The sequence below is a fragment of the Diplotaxodon limnothrissa genome, linkage group LG15 (assembly GCF_057381915.1).
Source record: "Diplotaxodon limnothrissa isolate DT_005_m linkage group LG15, D_limnothrissa_male_GT1.1, whole genome shotgun sequence".
In the NCBI taxonomy this organism is placed as follows: domain Eukaryota; kingdom Metazoa; phylum Chordata; class Actinopteri; order Cichliformes; family Cichlidae; genus Diplotaxodon; species Diplotaxodon limnothrissa.
The window spans coordinates 31,876,099-31,896,484 of record NC_140610.1 but is presented as its reverse complement, the minus strand read 5'-3'; the positions used below and the strand labels follow the sequence as shown (position 1 = coordinate 31,896,484).

The 20,386-nt window shown below is 40.8% G+C and overlaps 2 protein-coding genes across 2 annotated transcripts in view; both read left to right on the top strand.

The window, feature by feature from the left end:
- LOC146617774 (solute carrier family 22 member 6) overlaps window positions 1-5,188 on the top strand; it is a 29,221-nt gene extending 24,033 nt beyond the window's left edge. Inside the window, exon 10 of the mRNA XM_085372141.1 lies at window positions 5,014-5,188. Coding sequence (XP_085228267.1) covers window positions 5,014-5,095 — 82 coding nt within the window. The 3' untranslated portion in view covers window positions 5,096-5,188. The remainder of the gene's footprint in view (window positions 1-5,013) is intronic.
- A 7,742-nt stretch (window positions 5,189-12,930) lies between these two features.
- fynb (FYN proto-oncogene, Src family tyrosine kinase b) overlaps window positions 12,931-20,386 on the top strand; it is an 87,428-nt gene continuing 79,972 nt past the window's right edge. The window contains exon 1 of the mRNA XM_085373126.1: window positions 12,931-13,049. The gene's annotated coding sequence lies outside the window, so the exon portion shown is untranslated. The remainder of the gene's footprint in view (window positions 13,050-20,386) is intronic.

Below are 20,386 nucleotides of genomic sequence, written 5' to 3'. Positions count from 1 at the left end.
CTTGCATCTTTTTTGTGAGCAATGAAATCATGGGGAAGAAAAAGAGAACTAAATATGATGGTATAGATCTTTCTTTGATCAATAAATGTGCGTAAATGTACATACCAGTACGTACATTTGCTCGGCCACCAGAACTTTTACTTCCAGGAAGTTAGAAAAGAAAAGTGGCTTTATATATATATATATATATATATATATATATATATATATATATATATATATATATATATATATATATATATATATATATAGGGTGCAAGATGCTAGCAGGCAAGGCATACATGGAACGCCATAACCAAGTGGCCGGCATAGTGTACAGGAACATCTGTGCCGAGTATAACCTGGAAGTCCCGAGGTCAAAATGGGAGATGCCCCCAAGGGTGGTGGAGAATGACCGAGCTAAGATCCTGTGGGACTTCCAGATACAGACGGACAAAATGGTGGTGGCTAACCAACCGGACATAGTGGTGGTAGACAAACAGAAGAAGACGGCTGTAGTGATCGATGTAGCGGTTCCGAATGACAGCAATATCAGGAAGAAGGAACACGAGAAGCTGGAGAAATACCAAGGGCTCAGAGAAGAGCTCGAGAGGATGTGGAGGGTGAAGGTAACGGTGGTCCCCGTGGTAATCGGAGCACTAGGTGCGGTGACTCCCAAGCTAGGCGAGTGGCTCCAGCAGATCCCGGGAATAACATCGGAGATCTCTGTCCAGAAGAGCGCAGTCCTGGGAACAGCTAAGATACTGCGCAGGACCCTCAAGCTCCCAGGCCTCTGGTAGAGGACCCGAGCTTGAAGGATAAACCGCCCGCAGGGGCGTGCTGGGTGTTTTTTTTTATATATATATATATATATATATATATATATATATATATATATATATATATATATATATATATATATATATATATATATATATTAGGGGTGCAACGATACACAAAATTCACGGTTCGGTTCGGTTCGATTCTTTGGTGTCACGGTTCGATATTTTTTCAATACAAAAAAAATGTTCATGCCTTTTTAATTTGTCATTTATTAAAATTATAAATATATATTTTAACTCAAAAGTACAGTTTTTAAATTTAATGTTGCTGAAACAAAAGTAATTAAAAAATATATATATATCTCAGGGCTCTCAAAATTTCAAAATCCCTGGTAGCCCTTCGGGCAGGGACTCTTCAGTTTTTGGTAGCCCAAAATAAATGTAAGTAGCCCGAATAAAAAAGAGAGCAATTTTTTGATTGATGTTTTGTTTCCTTTACAATATTATACATTAAAGTATAATATTGTAAAGGAAACAAAACATTAATCAAAAAATAGTTGAAACACAAATTACAACATTGTATAAAAATGACAATCATCAACTCAAACACTTGGTTCTAATTGAACAGAAATTTCTATGAACTTGTAAGAACTGTGTAGAACATGAATCAGTCTGTGTCAGATCCTGAATTTGAAATTTCCACTGAAGTCACAGGTAAGAGACAAGTGGAACCAAGATCTAGGCCATTTGCTTTTTGAAGTTTGCAAAGACTGCTAAATTTTGCCAGTGGTAGTTCACTCTTTGCAACATAGTACGCTGTTCTAAACAGATTTTTCAGGTTTATTTTTAGTATGTTATTTGCAATTGGTGTTTGTTCTGGGAAAGATATTGTAGACTGAGCAATAATGCATTTCTTGCATTTCTCATGGCTTCTAATGGGGGCCTTTTTTAAAATGACTGGTCCCAGTAACAAAGGCGCTTGTCGACTCAGAAATCGAGAGAAAACCAACAACACACCCGGCAGAACATTATGTTATTTACACTGGTGCACATAAGTGGTCCGCAGGTGCGCATTCGCTGTCAAAATAAAAGACGCGCACCAGATAAGAAGTTGCAACGCGCGTTTGCGTCCATATAAAAAGCACTGTTTTTGTCCGCTAGAGTGGGATTTTCACGGCACATTCTGCACCACATCTCTGTGCGTTCATCATTTGTTTGAAGCCAGCTCACCTCCTGCAACCACTTTTCCGAGAATACGCGCTTCTTTTGTGGTTCGGACTCCTTCTGACATTTCTTTGGAGGTAGAGGAACACCAAAGTAATTGCTTAAAGGAGCTTCTTCGACATCTTTAAGAGTTTTAAAAAAATGTCTGTCCTCCTCCAGAAAATCTTATGTATGCAAACACGCGTTGCAACTTCATATCTTGTGCGCGTTTATTTTTTTTATTTTTTTTCTTTGACAGCGAATGCGCACCTGCCTTTTTAATTTGTCATTTATTAAAATTATAAATATATATTTTAACTCAAAAGTACAGTTTTTAAATTTAACCCTAACCCTTGTGCGTGTTTTTTATTTTGACAGCGAATGCGCACCTGCGGACCACTTATGTGCAGCCCTGGTTATTTAGCTCGTCATATTGCAGCCACAGAGATTCTTTTGTCCATGAAACCATAAAGCTGCACTTTCTTTTTGCCTTATAGTCTGATTTGTCATAACTTTTCCGTTTTGTGGTAAGCTTTTCTTTGGCTGTCACTTCTTCACCCTGACCTGTCTTATTTGGCTCAGCAGAACTAAAATATATATCCTGCTGCTTTTACACACACACACATAACCGTCAGCGATTCTCTGCGTGATCAACCTCTCATATGTTTAAGCTTGCTGCGGGAAATTTTACTTGTCATGTTTGCATAGTAAGCTAACGATTGATAAGACGATGTCAGAGGAATTGGTGCGCAAATTATCATCACTCAGTGCTGTCGCTCTCTATACACAGTTCGCGCGATTGCAAAGTGAAAGCAAAAAACAAGCGCAAATTCAAACGCGATTTCAATATGTCACATATTGACAGTGGCTCACCGATGCCAATGACATAATTACCCAGCTACATTTCCGAAAGAATGCAAAAGCATTGACATATATTTTTCCTTCCTACAATAGGCCGACGGGCAGGGCAGAGATAGATTTTGGTAGCCCGACTGGAAAAATCGCTAGCCCCCGGGACGTCGGGCTAGCTTATTTTGCAAGCCCTGTATCTGATTGAGGAATCACTCATCTTTGGAAAAGAGAGTTTATTACAGAGAAATGGCTCTTTCCAAAATAAAAGCTATACTATACGCTTCTTCTGGGCTATATTTTCAGCAGCATATTGTAGCGGTCAGGGCTGTTCGGGGTTCTGTTTGTACAGTTATGTTTTGTTTATGTTGCCATAGTGACGGGTGACGCCCTCTCGCTGCCACGGTGTGTCCTTCCGGGGTCAGAGGGCGCCTTGTGTGTTGTTGTTGTTGTTGTTGCTGTGCGGTTGCCGCGCTGAGCAGTTAGCTAGCGGCAGTGTTCTTCTGCAGATGTCAATAAACGGCTGTGCTCCCTGGCTAGCTCACGGGAAGCAAGACCAAACGACACCTCCGTCTCCTCGTTGTCTGAGCTCGCCACATTGGTGTCAGAAGTGGGATGATGGTGGCACCCCATGTTCTGACCCGAATGACTTTTCCCCCGCTGGTCGTGACCGGCCGGTGCGCCAAAAGAAGGCACCTGGACATTTGCAGGACTTTGTGTGGGGCAATGGGGTCGTCGGGGACGACTGACCCCTTAGGTGCGGGGGCTATGTAGCGGGTCAGGGCTGTTCGGGGTTCTGTTTGTACAGTTATGTTTTGTTTATGTTGCCATAGTGATGGGTGATGCCCTCTCGCTGCCACGGTGTGTCCTTCCGGGGTCAGAGGGCGCCTTGTGTGTTGTTGTTGCTGTGCGGTTGCTGCGCTGAGCAGTTAGCTAGCGGCAGTGTTCTTCTGCAGATGTCAATAAACGGCTGTGCTCCCTGGCTAGCTCACGGGAAGCAAGACCAAACGACACCTCAGTCTCCTCCTTGTCTGAGCTCGCCACAATATTAAACATATCAGGTCCCCATAAGGAGAATCATGTGCTAACGGCTGTCTAAATGACTCGGCTAAAGTTAGTAGCATGCTTGTTGTTTTTGTCTGCTTCCACTTGTCTTTGCACTAGGATGATGTCGGCGTAAATGTGCAGTCATATTTGTTGTGTTCCCACTAGTGCTGTCAGCGTTAATCTCGTTGAAATGACGTTAACGCCACAACACGGAAAATCTCCGTTAACGAGCTACCCCTGCGTGGGGCTAGACGGCCAACACATTAACGAGCTAACTGCACTAACACACTAGTTCACACCAATGTAATTGAGCATTGCATGGCACATCCAACATACTGTTTTACTTTAGTCCATGACACGCTTACCTTCAGGGTCATACGTCACATGAAAACCAAAATAATTCCAAACGCCAGATTTGAATGAGGGTGGGGGAGGTTCAATTTGCCATGTTGCAAGGAGAGCTTAACTTCTGTCTCGCTAGCTTGCCCTGCGCTCTTCCTTCTGACTATGCTGTCTGTGTTGAATGGATCTGCGCTGGACAGTGCAGCCTAGGCGGAGTAGTCGAACGCAGATTCACTGAGCGCTCAACACAGACAGCATCGTCAGAAGGAAAGTTGATAAAATAAATTACAAATTTTGTATTGTTCATACATATGCGTACCGAACCGAAAGCACTGTATCGAACGGTTCAATATCGATACCAGTATCGTTGCACCCCTAATATATATATTATCCTATCCAAGCTCAGGTCTTCTACCAGAGCCCTGGGAGCTTGTGCCTTTAGATGTTGAAGGAAACTGTACTCAATGACACGTTGACTTTCTTTGTGATTTCTCTGTAGGAAAGTTGGAACGCCTGTAGGAATTAGTAGAATCAATCTCCATTGCTTCAGAACAGTTTTAAATTATTAACCCATGTTGTTTTACCAGAAAACACCCTTTTTGTTTAATTCTGAAATGTCAGGTAATTCTATTAAAATTGTTTTTTTTTAAAAAGCAGCAATACCACCAGCACTATCAAGGAGTCCATTACTTTCTTCCTCTTGCAGGGTCCATATGTGCCTGTAGATCTGAGGGCATCTTCTCCACAATTCCATGAAAACCAGCGATTTTTTTATGACCTTCTAAAAAGTGCCCTCTTTTTCCTTTATTAGTGAGGAGGACAGCTGTCTTAAGCCAGCCATCTTCAATACTTCTATGAAGAACATCAACATCTGCAACACCAGTATGGACTGAAACACAACCACAGACCACAGACATTCTGTGTGTTTTCTATGACTGGTCTAGTCTATGCTTCCAGTGGAAGTCATGATGAGACTTAGGTCCTGTAAGTCACCCTAACTCTGAAGATTTATATCACAATTTTTATTTCATTTGTTTTCAAATACATTTCTAGGTCAGTGTGTTATATTCGATTTTTTTTGTTGTTGTTTTGATTTGGTCTCATCAAGTGTTATACATTGTAAAGGTTTATTCTGAAATCCATTTGGAGTCCTTAACAAGACACTGGTGCCATGGCAGATGCACTCAATGAAAGATTTGAACAGTCACAGCACCTGTTTGCTACATTAAAGCATACCTGAATATTTCTGCTAAGGTTTTTTGAACATACTTTCATATTACATGAGTGTGACTGTGACCACATACTGCTTGGAACATGCTATTGAGAGATATATGGCTTTGGACTTACAGTCTAGAAACTATTTACACTGCTTCACTTGTTCCACATTTTGTCATGTCACATCCTTATTCCAAAATGGATTAAATTAATTAATCACAAAAGCAAAGGGACAAATTGAAGTTTGCTTCAAATTCTTGCAAATTTATTAAAAGTAAAAAAATAAATAAATAAAACATGTCAATAGGTATCCAGCTTGGTACTTTATTGAAGCACCTTTGGCAGCAGTTACATCCTCAAGTCTTTTTGAGTATGATGCTACAAGCTTGGCGCAGCTTTTTTGAGCAGTTTCTCCAATTCTTCTATGCAGAACCTCCATCTAGTAAACTGGGGAGTTTCTCTGCACAATGTTTTCCTCCGGACATAATGTTTGGCTTTTAGTTCAATCCTTGTTTCAGCAGACCAGAGAATTTTGTTTCCAGTGGTCTGATTTAGCAAACTCAAAGTAGGCTGTCATTTGCATTTTGCTAAGGAGTGGCACAGGTCTTTCAGGTCTCCATAGGTTTAACTTTGTCATTACAGGGTATTGTGTGTAGAAGTCTGAGGTGAAAAACGAGTTTGATCCATTTTGGAATAAAACTTTAAAATTACAAATGTGGAACAAGAGGAGCACAGGAGAACAGGATGCACAGGATGCACAGTAAAACTGCATTAATGTATTATGGTTTTTTGTTTGGTTACGTTGTGGCAGCTCAGCAAGGTGTGAATGCAACGCTAACATGTTAGCAAACAGTTGCTAGTTTATGCTGATATAATGTAATATTGGCATTGTTAGCACATTAACATAAGCAATTAATTACATCGGCTTGATGAATGCCCAATATCCATAAAGAGACTTAAAGACACTGTAGAGCAGGGGTGTCAAACTCAAATACACAGTGGGCCAAAATTCAAAACTGGAACAAAGTTGCGGGCTAACATTAATATTTATTGGAAAAAAAAATCTTCCTCCAGATATAAGAATGAATCTTTTCTTATGGACTCAAACAAGTTTTGATGAAAAACTGAATATGGAACAAGCAAAGCTTAATACTAAACAATATATATATTAGCTGTATAATACCAGTAGGCTAGCTCTGATAGTAATTTGGTATGGCTTCACGGGCCAAATGTAATTAGGGCCAGAGTTTGACACCTATGCTGTAGAGCATGGATGGGCTATGAAATACAATGAATTCATGGGTTTATCTCTATAAGTGGTCTGTTTCTGGTCTGGTGTTTGGTCTGCAGTTTTAATTATTGCAGCGTACATACACAGGCACGTACGTAAGCTTACTTTAACATTGTTTTGTCTTAGTGAAGTGAATGCTACAGTATGTGGTGAATTTTTTGAACAGTGTTCTAACAGTCTTTTATAAGCAGTTTGCACAAAGCCAGTTTCATTTAAAAACAAAAATCCTCATTTGCTAAGGAAGAAGTAGTGCTAGTCTATGGTCAGTGTCTTCATAGAATAATGGTGTGGGAAATGTGGGAATGGGTGATGTTAAACTGCACTCATGTTTACAGTAAGAAGCAGCAGCAGCTGTGTTTGAGGAAACGCTGACACTTACTGGTGAACAGTGAGTGTCACATTGGTTCTGACAGCTTAGTGACAAATACTTGAAACACAATATTCAAACATTGAAATCTTTTGTAAGGCTCTTACATGCATTTATATACAGCTGCATTGTTTTTGTGTATTTTTGTATTGTTTCGACTTTGCAGAAGAGAAGTCTGAATGAAGCTGTTATGTTTTTTACTGTCTTTCTTTGTACAATAAACGTTTGTTTGGGGAATTTATTCTGTGAAAACTCATCAGTCATTAGTAAGAAGTGGAACAAATCATGTAGGAGAACTAGCAGAAAAGGTTAGAAATGAACCCTTGGCTAATGGTTTGACACATAAGACTTTCAGAGTGTTGCTGGAAGCTGCCATCAAAGAATGATTAAGATTGAAAACAACAGCAACAACAACAATTTTTGCCAAAAAATATGCTCACGTAGAAACCTGTCAAACAGATTCAGTGACTACTCTTGAATGAGAAACAATAAACCAGTAATCAATATTTACATAATATACATTTTCATTCATTGCCAAAGACTACTTATCCTTCTTAGGGTTAAGTTTTGAGTGAGCATGGTGGTTTATAAAGGCAGGAACATAAGAAGAGCCGCAGACACTTAATATCCTAGTTAATTACTAGCACTAATGTACTAATGACTCTAGTTAATTGCATTGCACTGCATTTATTTTGAAGGTAAGGGATAATAAGGGCAGCACGGTGGCACGGTGGTTAGCACTGTTGCCGCACAGCAAGAAGGTCCTGAGTTCAATTCCACCATCAGGCCGGGGTCTTTCTGTGTGGAGTTTGCATGTTCTCCCCATGTTTGCGTGGGTTCCCTCTGGGTACTCCGGCTTCCTCCCACCGTCCAAAGACATGCAACTTGTGGGGATAGGTTAATTGGATAATCCAAATTGCCACTATGAGTGAAAGTGAGAGTGAATGGTTGTCTGTCTCTGTGTGTTGGCCCTGCGACAGACTGGCGACCTGTCCAGGGTGTACCCCGCCTCTCGCCCCATGACAGCTGGGATAGGCTCCAGCGCCCCCTGCGACCCTGAAAAGGATAAGCGAATGGATGGATGGATGGATGGATAATAAGGGAGACTAAGACTTTAAAATCTATCAATATTTTCTTCTGCTTCTTTCTTGCTATTACTTGGAGGAACATGGGGTTCATTCATGCAACATGTGTATTTTATACAATTTCAAATATCTGCTGTGAAAACCATCTATGAAGTAGATATAAATAGAGATCTATAAAGAACATCCAGAAAATAAGAGTGTTTTTAGGCCTTTTTTTATCACTGGGAGAAAGATTTGACTTCTTGTTTAAAGAGGCCTGCTTTTCCATTGGAAATTAGGAAAAATGACTAAAATAAAAATAAAAACTAGATCAAAAATAAAGGTGCAGCTGTGTGGCTGGTAGGATAGGCTAGAGTCATTAAGAGGCCAGATAACATAAGTATATATCATTGTATTAATATTATATTAATTTTTAAAAAGAAATAAGTGAAAATCTAGAAATAAGAAAAATAATCAACTAAACCCAAATCAAAACCTAATAGCTGGGGTTTAGACCATGGCCATAACTAGCTGAGAAGTCAAATAAGTAATTAAGAAGTAAAATAAAACCAGTTGACAGTAGAAGCCTTGTAGCTTACCTACCACCAGAGGGCGCAGTGATGCAGTCAATTAAGCTGGTGTTTCTTTTACATTACATACATCAATATTAAAGGAGAATATTGATTGAAACCAATAAATATTTTTTTAAATAATTACTTAAGGCTTTTTGTGTGTGTGAGAAGCCCAGACCTCCCTCTCCCCAGCCACCTCCTCCAGCTTGTCTGGGGGAACTCCAAGGCGTTCCCATTCTAGCCAAGAGATATAATCTCTCCAGCGTGTCCTGGACCAACCCTCTGATTAGCAGCTTACCTGCTCTACCTTCTAAGATACAGCTACAGGTTCAATTAACCTGTTAACATGAAAGAAAACACATATTGTTATATGTTGCAGTGTACAGCATCATTGTATGAGGTGTGAAGGATTAACTGTATCTATCCTTGTAGGAGCAGAATTAAATGAGTATGTTACATAAAGTGTTCCACAAACGGCCCAGTAAGTGACGTTATAGTTACATTATCCCTGGCCTAAACACATGTGTACAATAATTAGAATACCATAGTCACTACTGCAGATTCTTACATAGTTTACAGAAAAATAAATCTACTTTTGTTTTTAGTACAGAAAACACTTTCACAATTAAAAAATATTCTGACCACTCTGATGAAGCAGCCTCATGTGTAACAAATTATTTAAGAGTAAAGCTCAAACTGTGTTATACATCAGCTGTCTTTAGTCTGTGCAGAACTAACTGATAGTTATGAACAAGTTTTGCGTGTGCACAACCCTTAGTATGTTAGCTGTTTATTGTCCGCTCACCTTTTTTTTTACTATGTGTTCATACATCACTCTGCATTTAAACATTAGTTATTATTAATCTCCCTCTCTCACTCGTCCACAACATGTCTTTGTCCTGTCTTTCGCCCCTCACTCTCACCCAGTTAGGCAGATGGCTGCATCTCACTGAGCCCAGTTCAGCAGGTTTCTTTCTGTTAAAAGGGTGATTTTCCTTCAAATTGAAAAAAAACAAACTTGCTCATAGGGGGTCATCTGCTTGCTAGAGTTTTCTCTGTATTATTGTGGGGTCTTTACCTTTCAATATAAAGCATCTATTGATTTGGCATTATATGAATAAAATTGAATTGAAATTGAATTGATCTGAAATTATTAAATGTTCTTTCCGTGGGAGAGTTGCAGTCACTACATGTGTTTGGTGAGCTTCATATCCACAGTGAGTGATGTTGCAGAAGTTGTGAAAAAAGTTGTTTCCTACTGTATTTAAAGGCTAGACGACATCTATTCAGTGAGAGAGAAAGCACAAAAGCATCCTCCATGCTATAGCTCGTGAAGCACTCCATTGTCTATACCAGGATCCCGTGCCAGTGCTGAGATAGTGAGGCCTGCAGCTGTGCCAGTGTAGCAGAACTCCTCTTTTCCCCAGTAGTATTCCATAACTACTGCGTTTCTATTAGACACATAAATGCTCTTTTCCATAAGTAAAGCATTCATGTTTCTGGGCCTTTGTGAAAGATGAGGACAGAGCAGATGAGGGTTCCAGGAGTGTTTGGGTCAGGACAACACCCAATTAATAATATCAACAAACAAGCAGGCCAAGCCTAACCAGCTAGCTGTAACTTATTTATGATGCTTGAATCTAGCCACGGTTAATCTGCAATGATGCTGGGAAGGGGTGAACTAGGGGTGATTAGTATGTACTAATGTCTACAATACTACACTTGTGTATATTAGCATGAACTGATGCAGCTGGAGCATTATAATGCTAGGGTATTGACAGATAAAGTTGTTGTAATATGACCCGACCATACTGGATTTTGGTGATTGTACATCATGTATAGTCAATGTAGTGTCACAAACATGTTAGGTGTGGTTTATTATCTGAACTAGTGACATTGTAATGCAGTCATAAACAATTGTGACATGACATACTTTTATGATGTTATCAAGACCCCAAAAGTGAGACCGCTGAACTCAACATGCCATTTACTCTAGTCCCCTTGCTAAGATAGGTGACGAGCAGACAGACAAAGGTTCCTTGATGTATGGGATGTCAGGGCTGCTTACATAGAAGCATGTAAGTAAAGCTCAGTGTGTTACTCCATCCTGCCAAACATGAACAGCTGTAGGATATAAGTTGAAAGGAGCTGGCAGAGGGTAGAGTGGCTGTCATCACTGACACATCAGCCTTAAGACATCAGACATCAACTGGAAAGCAGAAACCTAAATAAGCAAAGGGTATAGAGCAAGACTAGACCACTGTCCTGATTCCACAGTTAGCCTGTGTCACTGCATTCCCATTTTTATCCACCCTGTTTGTAGAAAGGTCTACAGAATGTATTTTTTAGTGCAGTTTTCATCCTGGTGTGGAACACTTAACTATTTCTTCATCGTCTTGAGGACATCTAAAGGTGTGTGACTAGTCTAGATATGCTATGTATCCCTTGGTGCAGTTTGGGAGAAGGGTGCTCTGAGATTGTGCATCATCAGGGTTGTTGTTATAGGCAATTTGGTCCCTATATATTCATATCAAGAGCACCACACACGTTCCTAACCGGCACTAGACTATGCCAGAGCTTGCTCTTTGTCACAGTTCTATTAATAACAGATTACCTATACAAAGCAAGTGGAAGGTTTCTGGTTTGGTGGCCTATTGGTCTCATCTTTGCTTTTTGCAGATGATGGGTCCCTGCTGGCTTTGTTTAGCGCTGACCTCCATCTGAAACTGCGACTGGGGCTGTTTGTACCTAGGTGCAAAGCAGCAAGGACAAGCATTAGCACCTCCATGTGTGAGGCCACGGTGCTCAGCAGGGGAAAAAAATGAAATGGCCTCTTTGAGGAGACTCCTTTCTCTGCTGATAAGCACTAGAGGAGGTTTGGCATAGAATAAGTAGTAAAAATTGGAAGGATTCTACCACCTGACAAAAAATTAGGCGTTTTTAAGAACTGGCTATGTATAACATCACTGACTCGTGGCGATCTATGAGTATCTGACCTACCCTTTCAACATTTTCAAAGAAGCATGGATGGCAGTGGGTCCATTTCATTTGTTGTTCCAGTAAGTCAGCCCAGTGAGCTACAATATCAGCAGACATTATAGCATATAGGTTAAATAAAGATAGGGATATTACACAGAATAAAGAACTAATCTCATTAGCTTTTCATGCTAATTTAGTCAAAATATAAGTAAATACAACTGAATAACTGTTTTTAATGTCGCTATACCCATGGAAGATATTTCTACTGTTACATTTTAGCAAATATTTATATTATTTTGTTTTCAAAAGAAGAAGCAACTAAAGGAATAATAATATTACAAAAAAAAACTGTGATAAAAAGTGCTGCTCCATGTGCAGACAAAAGATGGCGCCTCAACAATATAACAAAACAAACAAACCTCCACAGCATCCCAAACAGCTATGTGTCTCTTCTTTTGTAAAGTCAAACACTTCATGGCAGGTCATTCACCTAGCACTTTATTATATAAAAATCGATTTTTATTTTAAATTTTAACAACAAAGGCCCCACATTATTTCACTGTCTCTAACTATTCCCAAATGTATTTTATTTTTGCCTTATTGAGCTTTAACATTCTAATAAAAGACTGTAATTCAATAACTTTGGTGTAAACAAAATTTTTCTCGAAGTGTGTCACGAAGAAATGTTCGTCGAAGAAATCTATATACGGACAGTTCCCTGTTCCGCCTCCAAAACCTTTCCTCTCCTCTGATTGGAAGGACGTCCTATCAGTCAAACCGCCGGGTTCGGAATGTGCCCTTCGAAGCTTCTTAAAAAATACGGAATTTTAACGATCGATTATTCAAACGCCACAATAAGAACACCAAGGTATTAAACAAGTACGAAACAAACGTGACAAGCTTCACAAATTAGACCAGCGTTTAGTCAGTGTTTTTTTTTCTTTGAAAAATAACCAACGGTCATCTACTACTCCAGAAACAACATTAAATGAATTTGCAAACACATTCATCACCGTAACTTTTTATGTCTTACGTCCTGTGAGTGTAGCACTAAACAGAAGATATTTAGAATGTCACGGAGTTTCTTTCTTTCTTTCCCCCCCGTTCTACCATACAAATGATCCATGTAGTCTTCTTTCCCCTAGTTGGTCTGTGCCGACAATATCCGACGGCTCGTGAAGGCATCAGCCGTTTCATTGTGGCCCTGCAGAGCCAACGCCATCACACTGAAGCGGCTACGGCGAGCAGGACGGCGACAGCAGGGCCACCATAGCAGTGCAGTCTTTTATTACTGTCATATTATTTTATTATAACGACCATGGAATATAGTGCCGCGGACTATTAGACGTCTCTGAACTGGTAAGTTACACCGTTTTTTCGTTTCGCTCATCATTCTCGCTCTTGCTTCCCAAACCGATTGAATTACTTTGATTTTTTTGCTTTTCCCCAGGTGATATTATTATTGACGTTTTGGAACGTAAACGTGCTTAGCCCGTTCGCTAGCTCCACCGCTCAGTTTGTATAGAAAGGCTAAGGTGAGGCTGTTTGAATGTGATAACCGATTTATATATGGTAGAATAAATATACACACATCCAGTATGTACAAGTGGGATGAAGAAACAGCACCCGAAGCTAATTAAACAAGTAGGTTATCCACAGTCACCGATGGAAACCGAGCCTCTGACATGCAGGGGGCTTCAAAGCATCTTGACGCATTCGTTTTTGATTCACTCCAGCTCGCTTGTTTACCATTCCCCCCTCCCCTTTTCTCCCATCCTCAGCAGCAGCAGCCTCTCCTCTCCATTGATGCTCAGTGAAGTCAGATGAAGGACATAACCTCACATGATTCAGTGGCTCTGTTTTCTGCCATGCTTTTTCTGTGTGTGCTTCAGGGAGAAGCCTGGCTGCTCTGTTTACTTTGAGGAGCGGGCTGCATTCGTGCACGCAGTGCCATGCAGCTGTTCGAGTGTATTCGCTTCTTGTTAATGCCGATCCAAGCAATCTCTGTCTCTTTCAGCGGTTGGTTGGAAAGTCTTTTTTTCCTACTTTCCATCGGTGACTACTTTCACTGTACCTGTGGATTTTTATGCTCTGTGCCGATGATGTTGTTTGCATTTCAGGCTGATTTCTCCCTCCTTCACTTCAGTAATTGGGGTTAAACACTCATCACCTCTATTTCCGTTTAAAACAATGATGAGCATCCCTCCATCTATTGACTTCAGACCATAAAACTGCATACCTCTGACCGGCAGCCATACGTTCCCTGTGTTTTGATAGCAAAATGGGTGCAGTATATATATGTGTCATTAGCAATCCTTAATGAATGACCCTCTATTTGCGAGAGTTGTAATCAATGTGTTTTTGGTGGCACTTAAAGGGAAAGTGCAGAAACTAGAGGGCCTTGTAATGTGTGATTTTATTTCGTTTTTTTAGAAGTACTATTATGGCCTGTTTGCAGAAAGGCAGCTTCCTCTGGTTTTGAGCATGCCAGCAGCTGGTGTGCAGCTCCTCCGCCTGCACTGAGTGCAAGATTTCTGCAGTAGGAGGAAGAAGCTGGGATGTGGTCTGCTGAGTTTAGGTTCTGCAGGTGCACTGTGTAAAGGCACAGTATATGCATCTGAGGACGGATGTATCTCTAGGATGATATCAGATATCTGCTCACAGCTAATAGTCTTGGAAACAGAGCGTTGGAACCAGAGTGCTTTCAGGTTTTTTTCTGCTGATCTAAATCATTACTGTAAATCAGCAGAAATATTTGTTTTACCAATTTTAAATTAAAAATTTGTTTAACATGCCAGTCGTTGTAATAAAGTTCTAGATTGCACATGTCGCCGTCTGACTCGTTGCTGAGTTCAGGGGCGCTTTTTTTAATACTCTGTCTTAACCGAATCAGATGAGACATGAGTCCCTGATGGAAGTCACTCATGTTTAGTGAGGCAGCTTTAAACAGCTTGTTTTGCCAGGAGATCTGATCAGGCAGGTTATCACACAGAGGTGATCAGGTCAGGAAAACAGGAGAAGAGGAGTGTTTGCAGTGAATTTTGCCAATAATAAACTGTGGATAACTGCAGTCATAGACTAGTGCTTTCGCCTCAAGCTTCCAAAGATTGAAGATTAAATCCAAACTAGTGCAGAATTTCACACAGAAGTCGATTCTGTCTGCGGCGGACAGGGATGTGCGCAAAAGGAGACACACCCACATTTTGTTAAATGAAAAAAAGGGTAAAGCCCTGTTGTTGTCTTTGCACTGTATTTGGCTGCTTCTTTGGCAATTCAAGCAATTCATATTGTTTGTCCCATCAGCCTACATTAAATAATCTATAATATCAGTATGTTTTAATACCAGCTGTGTGCAGTGGTACAGTACACAGTGAAACAAGACAGCATTTCTCCAAGACCATGGTGCTACATGTAACATACAGTCAGCACGGGACTATATAAAGCGCAAAGCGTGCAAAAATTGCCAAAAAACATGCAACAATGACAGTGGGTTGTGCAAAAAGACTGAGCAACTCTCCAAACTATGTCTGAAAATGCAGTTTATTAAACAGTTGCTTATGCGTGCACCAAATTCCTGTCCAGCAAACTTCTCAGAGGCTGTTTGGGTAAAAACCTGGCTCAGTGAAGCCACACACACTTAGGGGTGCAACATGGCCCAATAGTAGTTTCTGTATTTATGCTGTGGTGATAATGCTGCATGATTGTGATCAGATGACAGTGTCTTGAAAAGCTGGTGGAGTTTTTATCAGAAGTTTAATGTTTGATGAACGTACTGCAAGTGACTATTTGTCTCTTTAATGGTTGTCACTAACCTACAGTAATGCACAGAATGGTCACAGTCTGACATCTTCCAGTCAACAATTCATAGAAAATTTCATGATAATCTAGAAGTTTTTCAATTTTAGGAAATATTTTGGACACTGATTTTGTGTGCTTACAGAAACTGAGTGAAAATACAGGCTTTGATTTTTGCAGCTCTTCGTTGTAAAGTTTGCACTGAACTACGGCTGAACTGAACAGCCTGAGAGACGCAAGAAGCATTCACTGCTGTAGCAGTCTCTAGCCGAACCCTAATGTGCACATTATACTCTCTCCATCTGCAAGTGTGCTGGGATCCGCGTGACGTAAATTTCATCAACAGACAGTAAATGTGACCGCTCCGAAGTGGAATTCCGTGGGGAACTTAGATTACAATGCAGCCCAGGGTGGGGCTGAGTAAAGAAGTATAACAAGAATGACTACCCGGCCATGGGGTCTCCAGCTGTCCGTATCCACAGCAGAGTATAATGTAGGATTGGCCTTTTTGGCATAAATATGATTGAAATTCATAATGAACTACATTATAGCATTTAAGAATATCTGTTCTGAAGGAAACAACGTACTGTAGGACCCACGTACTGTAGGTACTCCTATATACACAGCTGATCCCAGTTGGTAATTTTAAGCTCTTGATTTAACTTAATTGCTGGAGGGTTAATTAACTGTGAGACAGCTCGAGAGCCTAATTGGACTGCTTCTGTGGTGATCTGAATCAAATACACCTATGAATTTAAGATCTCATTTCACACTTGAAGCATATCCACAGACACACCAGGAGACAAAACACAAATATTTATTGATCAGTTTTGTTCATTTTCTTCAGGGTCTAAAAAGTGAAGCCAAAGTAAAAGTTCTTAAACCCATATTTTTTACAACATGTGGGGGGAGACTCCTTTCTGTTCCATTTGTGTGGAGTTCAATAGACTTAAGTAAACACTTTCTCAAAGATTTAATGGGCTTAGTCACTGTTTTCATATCATACTGTGATGATGATGTTTATTTTATGCGTTATGATAGTTATCAGAGTTATAAAGGGGATTATGCTAGGATTGGTCTTGGAATAAGGACTAGATTAGTATGAGGCTGGTCAGTCAGAACTGGCCTCTGCTCATTATATCTAAGGATAGCAGAATCACTGAATCATGATACCATAGTAATTCTGGTGAATGTATCATGAGAGTATTATATGGTAAGTTGCTCTATTATTGCAGATGAAGCTGATAGTATGAAATTAGCCTGGGATTTGACCCACATAGGACCAGATGCGCTCTCATTGTGCTCAGTGTTCCTGCTTGAGGAGGGTGTTCGGGTGTTGTCATTCCCTCTTATCCTTTTGGTTCCTGTCTGTGCACAGTGAATTTGGCTAGATCCATTTTGAGTAGATTTGGGGAGCTGACAGCATCAAGGCTAATGCTAATCCTCATCTTTGTGCAATCTTATGTAATCTTTAATCTCTTACTGCACAATTATACACTTTTCTGACAGAAAATAGACATTCTGGAAGACTTTTACCCTTAGTAGCTAAATTCTGCAGGATGGACCTACAGATAATATTTATTTAGTAAAAAAGAAAACAAGTTGCTTCTTCAGTGAGTGTCTTTCATCCCACAGATTGACTTAAAGTTCAGCTGGCAGTGCTAATACTTGTTCTGGTGAGTTCAGTCAAGTGACACATGAACCAGTTTTCCACCTGCTGGAGATTCTGGTTATAGGGATCTTCCAGGCCCACTTCCACTGCTGCTGTTCAAGACGGTACAGTTTTGAATTTGGGATGCAACAATCCAATTTATTTATGGATGAAACAAGATTAGGATAAATATTTTTTTAACATGTTGACAGAGGAGAAACTCTCGTGGTAGGACAGCTAAATGCTTCCATAATTAAGGGAATATTTTGCCCTCCATTAACAGATGTAGCAGCACAGCTGAGTGGTGTCTGTGTGTAGAAAAACCAATGCAGGACTTCGTGTCATCACATGGAGGTCAGATTGTTCAGGCTCACACAATCTTAGACAGCCGTTCATCTGTTCTCAACCTCACACCAATTAAATGTGCCTTTTTCCTCTTAGTTTCTTATTTGTTTCTTTGCTCTGGTGGTTGGGTTGTGACGTGCTTGCAGGCTGAAATTATTGTCACGCTTGAGTAAATGTTGATCCGTGTATGAATGCAGGCTCTGACTGAGCCAGTGGGGACATACGGTGACACGTGGGAGCCGAGCTGTAGATCACACGATGGCCTTCGCTCCCTCTAGGATAGAGCTGGGCGATAGAACGATAACGATATGTATCGCGATATAACTTTTACTCGATAGAGAAATTAAGCTATCGCGATAGACCTCGCCGCTCTTGTCCTCTTTAAAAAAAAAAAAAAAAAAAAAAAGGTCAGCCAATCCAAATTAAGTAGCGCAGAGCCGAACCAATCACAGCCGCAGCGTCACGTCGCGTGACTTGTTACGTACAGCACAAGTGCCAAGCCACACGTGTGTTTGTTTGGGAAACAGCCAGCGGGTAATGGAGCCAGCGCGTAATGGAGGAAATGAGTGTGCCGACTAGAAAAATCAACCGAGCGTGACCGAAGAGAAAACAGATGATGGTTGCAATGCCGGAGAGATTGTCGAACGGAAGTGTCACGGCGACGGATGGCCGGTACTGAATAGGACTCAGGTGCAGAAACCCAGAGCGGAGACAGTAGATGATTTAACAGTTTATTACGGTTAAGTGCAAGGGGGAAAAAAAGGGAAACGTGGCAAAGACAGAAAATGACGAGACGTGGAGCCTTGGTGTGGCGTGCCCAGGGGAACGTGGCTAGGGCGAGGGAACGAGGCCTGAGAAGTGGAACGGAGCTGAGTGGGGAACAGTCACACTGAGGGGAGAGGATATAGGAGTTAGGCAGGTAGTGAAGGCAGCTCAGAAGTGGCCAGTATAAGAGCAGCAATTCTTACTTGCAGTTAGGGACCTGGAGTGTTTGAGAGGGGGATGATGAAGATCCAGGGGAGGCTGAGTGGCGTGGAAAGGCTGACCTGAGATCCGGGACTCCAGATGGAGTGTGATGGCAGGAGGGCAGGCAGGTGAGGCACAGAGGGATTTCCAAAATGATCACTAGGTATCCCGAGTCCGGAGGTGGAGTGAGCCAGGGTGGGTACAGCAACTGTAGTACAAAAGAGTCTTTGTTAGTAAGATAAATCACAGCGAGAATTTGAAACACAAGACCTGTTACCAACATGGGTTGATGACGAACTGGCAGTGAGTGAACATCGATGTGTGGTTTAAATCCCTCTGGCTTGAAAGCCTGCAATAGGCTCCAGGTGTGCAGGAGCTGGAGTTGGCCCTGCCCAGGGGCGGATCCCAGGTCAGTTCAGGAGCCTAATGGAAACTCCAGCCACCCACCGTAGACCATGACAGTAAGAGCCATAGAAGTTCCGTAGTGTGAAGGTATTTCGGCTATTTCAAGTCTGACAAAAAACAGAGTAGCGTGCACTGTAAATTGTGCCGAAAGCAAGTCTGGAAATACAATAAACTGGTGCATGCGTCACACTGTGCGCCACGTTATTGTTTCGGTGAAATGAATTTCTACAATACTGTTAATTCTACTCTCTGCAGTGTTTAAATGCTTACATATACACACAGTTACTGTCCGTCCACACATACGACTCGGTTCTGCTTCTGTGCCCCAGCTTTGTTTACTTTTTCCCACCGAGGCTTCTAGACTTCTGATTGGCCAACATTTCTGCACGGTTAGGAATCTAGCGCCACCTGCTGCTTTGGCATGTTCATAGCAGCGTTTTCCTTCATTTCTGCCTTTATGTGTGGACGGGATTATTTTTAAAACGAAAACGGAAAATCTCAGTTTTCAAAAATACCCGTGTACGTGTGGACGTAGCCTCAGTCTCTAACTGGAAGCGCTAATTCGTCATTCGGCTTTTGTCAGACTAAAGTAACTGTTAAAACTGTTTGAAAAGCTAAGCTATACAACAAGGAGAGATTGAGAATTTCCTTTTAGTTCTCAGTTTATTTGATATTGACAAAAGTTAGTCAGTTTTGTCTGTTCTTCTGTAAAACAAACTAAGATTTATTTTTAGAATTTATATTTTGTTTCTAAGTGGAATTGACAATTTAGTCTGTTTCGTTTGTTCTATTTTGAAACTTAAACGCTTTAGCGGCTGCCTTTTGTGTAGTTTGCAATATTTGCCTTTATCTATCTGAAAAAGTCTCATGTTCCTTAAGTACATCTACCCTGTTGAACTTATTATGGGAAATAAATATTTAAATAAAAACAAGCTGCTGATTATTTCACATTTTACTTGTGAGCAACGGCACATTTAAATCTTACAAATATAGTTATTTGGCTTATATCGTGATAGATATCGTTATCGCCTGAAATGAAAAAAACATATCGTGATATGAAAAAATCTCATATCGCCCAGCTCTACTCTAGGATGTCCCCCATGAATTAAAAACAGAGGCTATTCTGCTTTTGTTGTCTCCCCAATCCATCAGCTTCATTAATGAATTAGGCATGTTTATAAGCCAAACGTATTGCCACTGGGTCATCGTCGTAGCCATGTCAAGGGAGGAAACGATGTGTGAAAGTGATACACTGGCATGAAAAAGCTTGTCAAAACTGGGCCCGTGGAGATGTCCATCTTTGGGGTGTTTCTTCAAAGGAATTCAATTAGTGGGAGTTATTTGTCTTGCTTCAAGGACCCGGGGAATACAGGGATCCTATCATGCCGATCGCATCATGACAGTCCACTTCAACCTGCCACACTCTTTGTGTTTGCTCACAGAGTACTTAAAATGCACAAAGTCGGTCGGCGGTGCTTAAATGTGGCTTCATTTCCTCTGAAAAAAAATCTCACACTCGCTCGTTTACATCTGG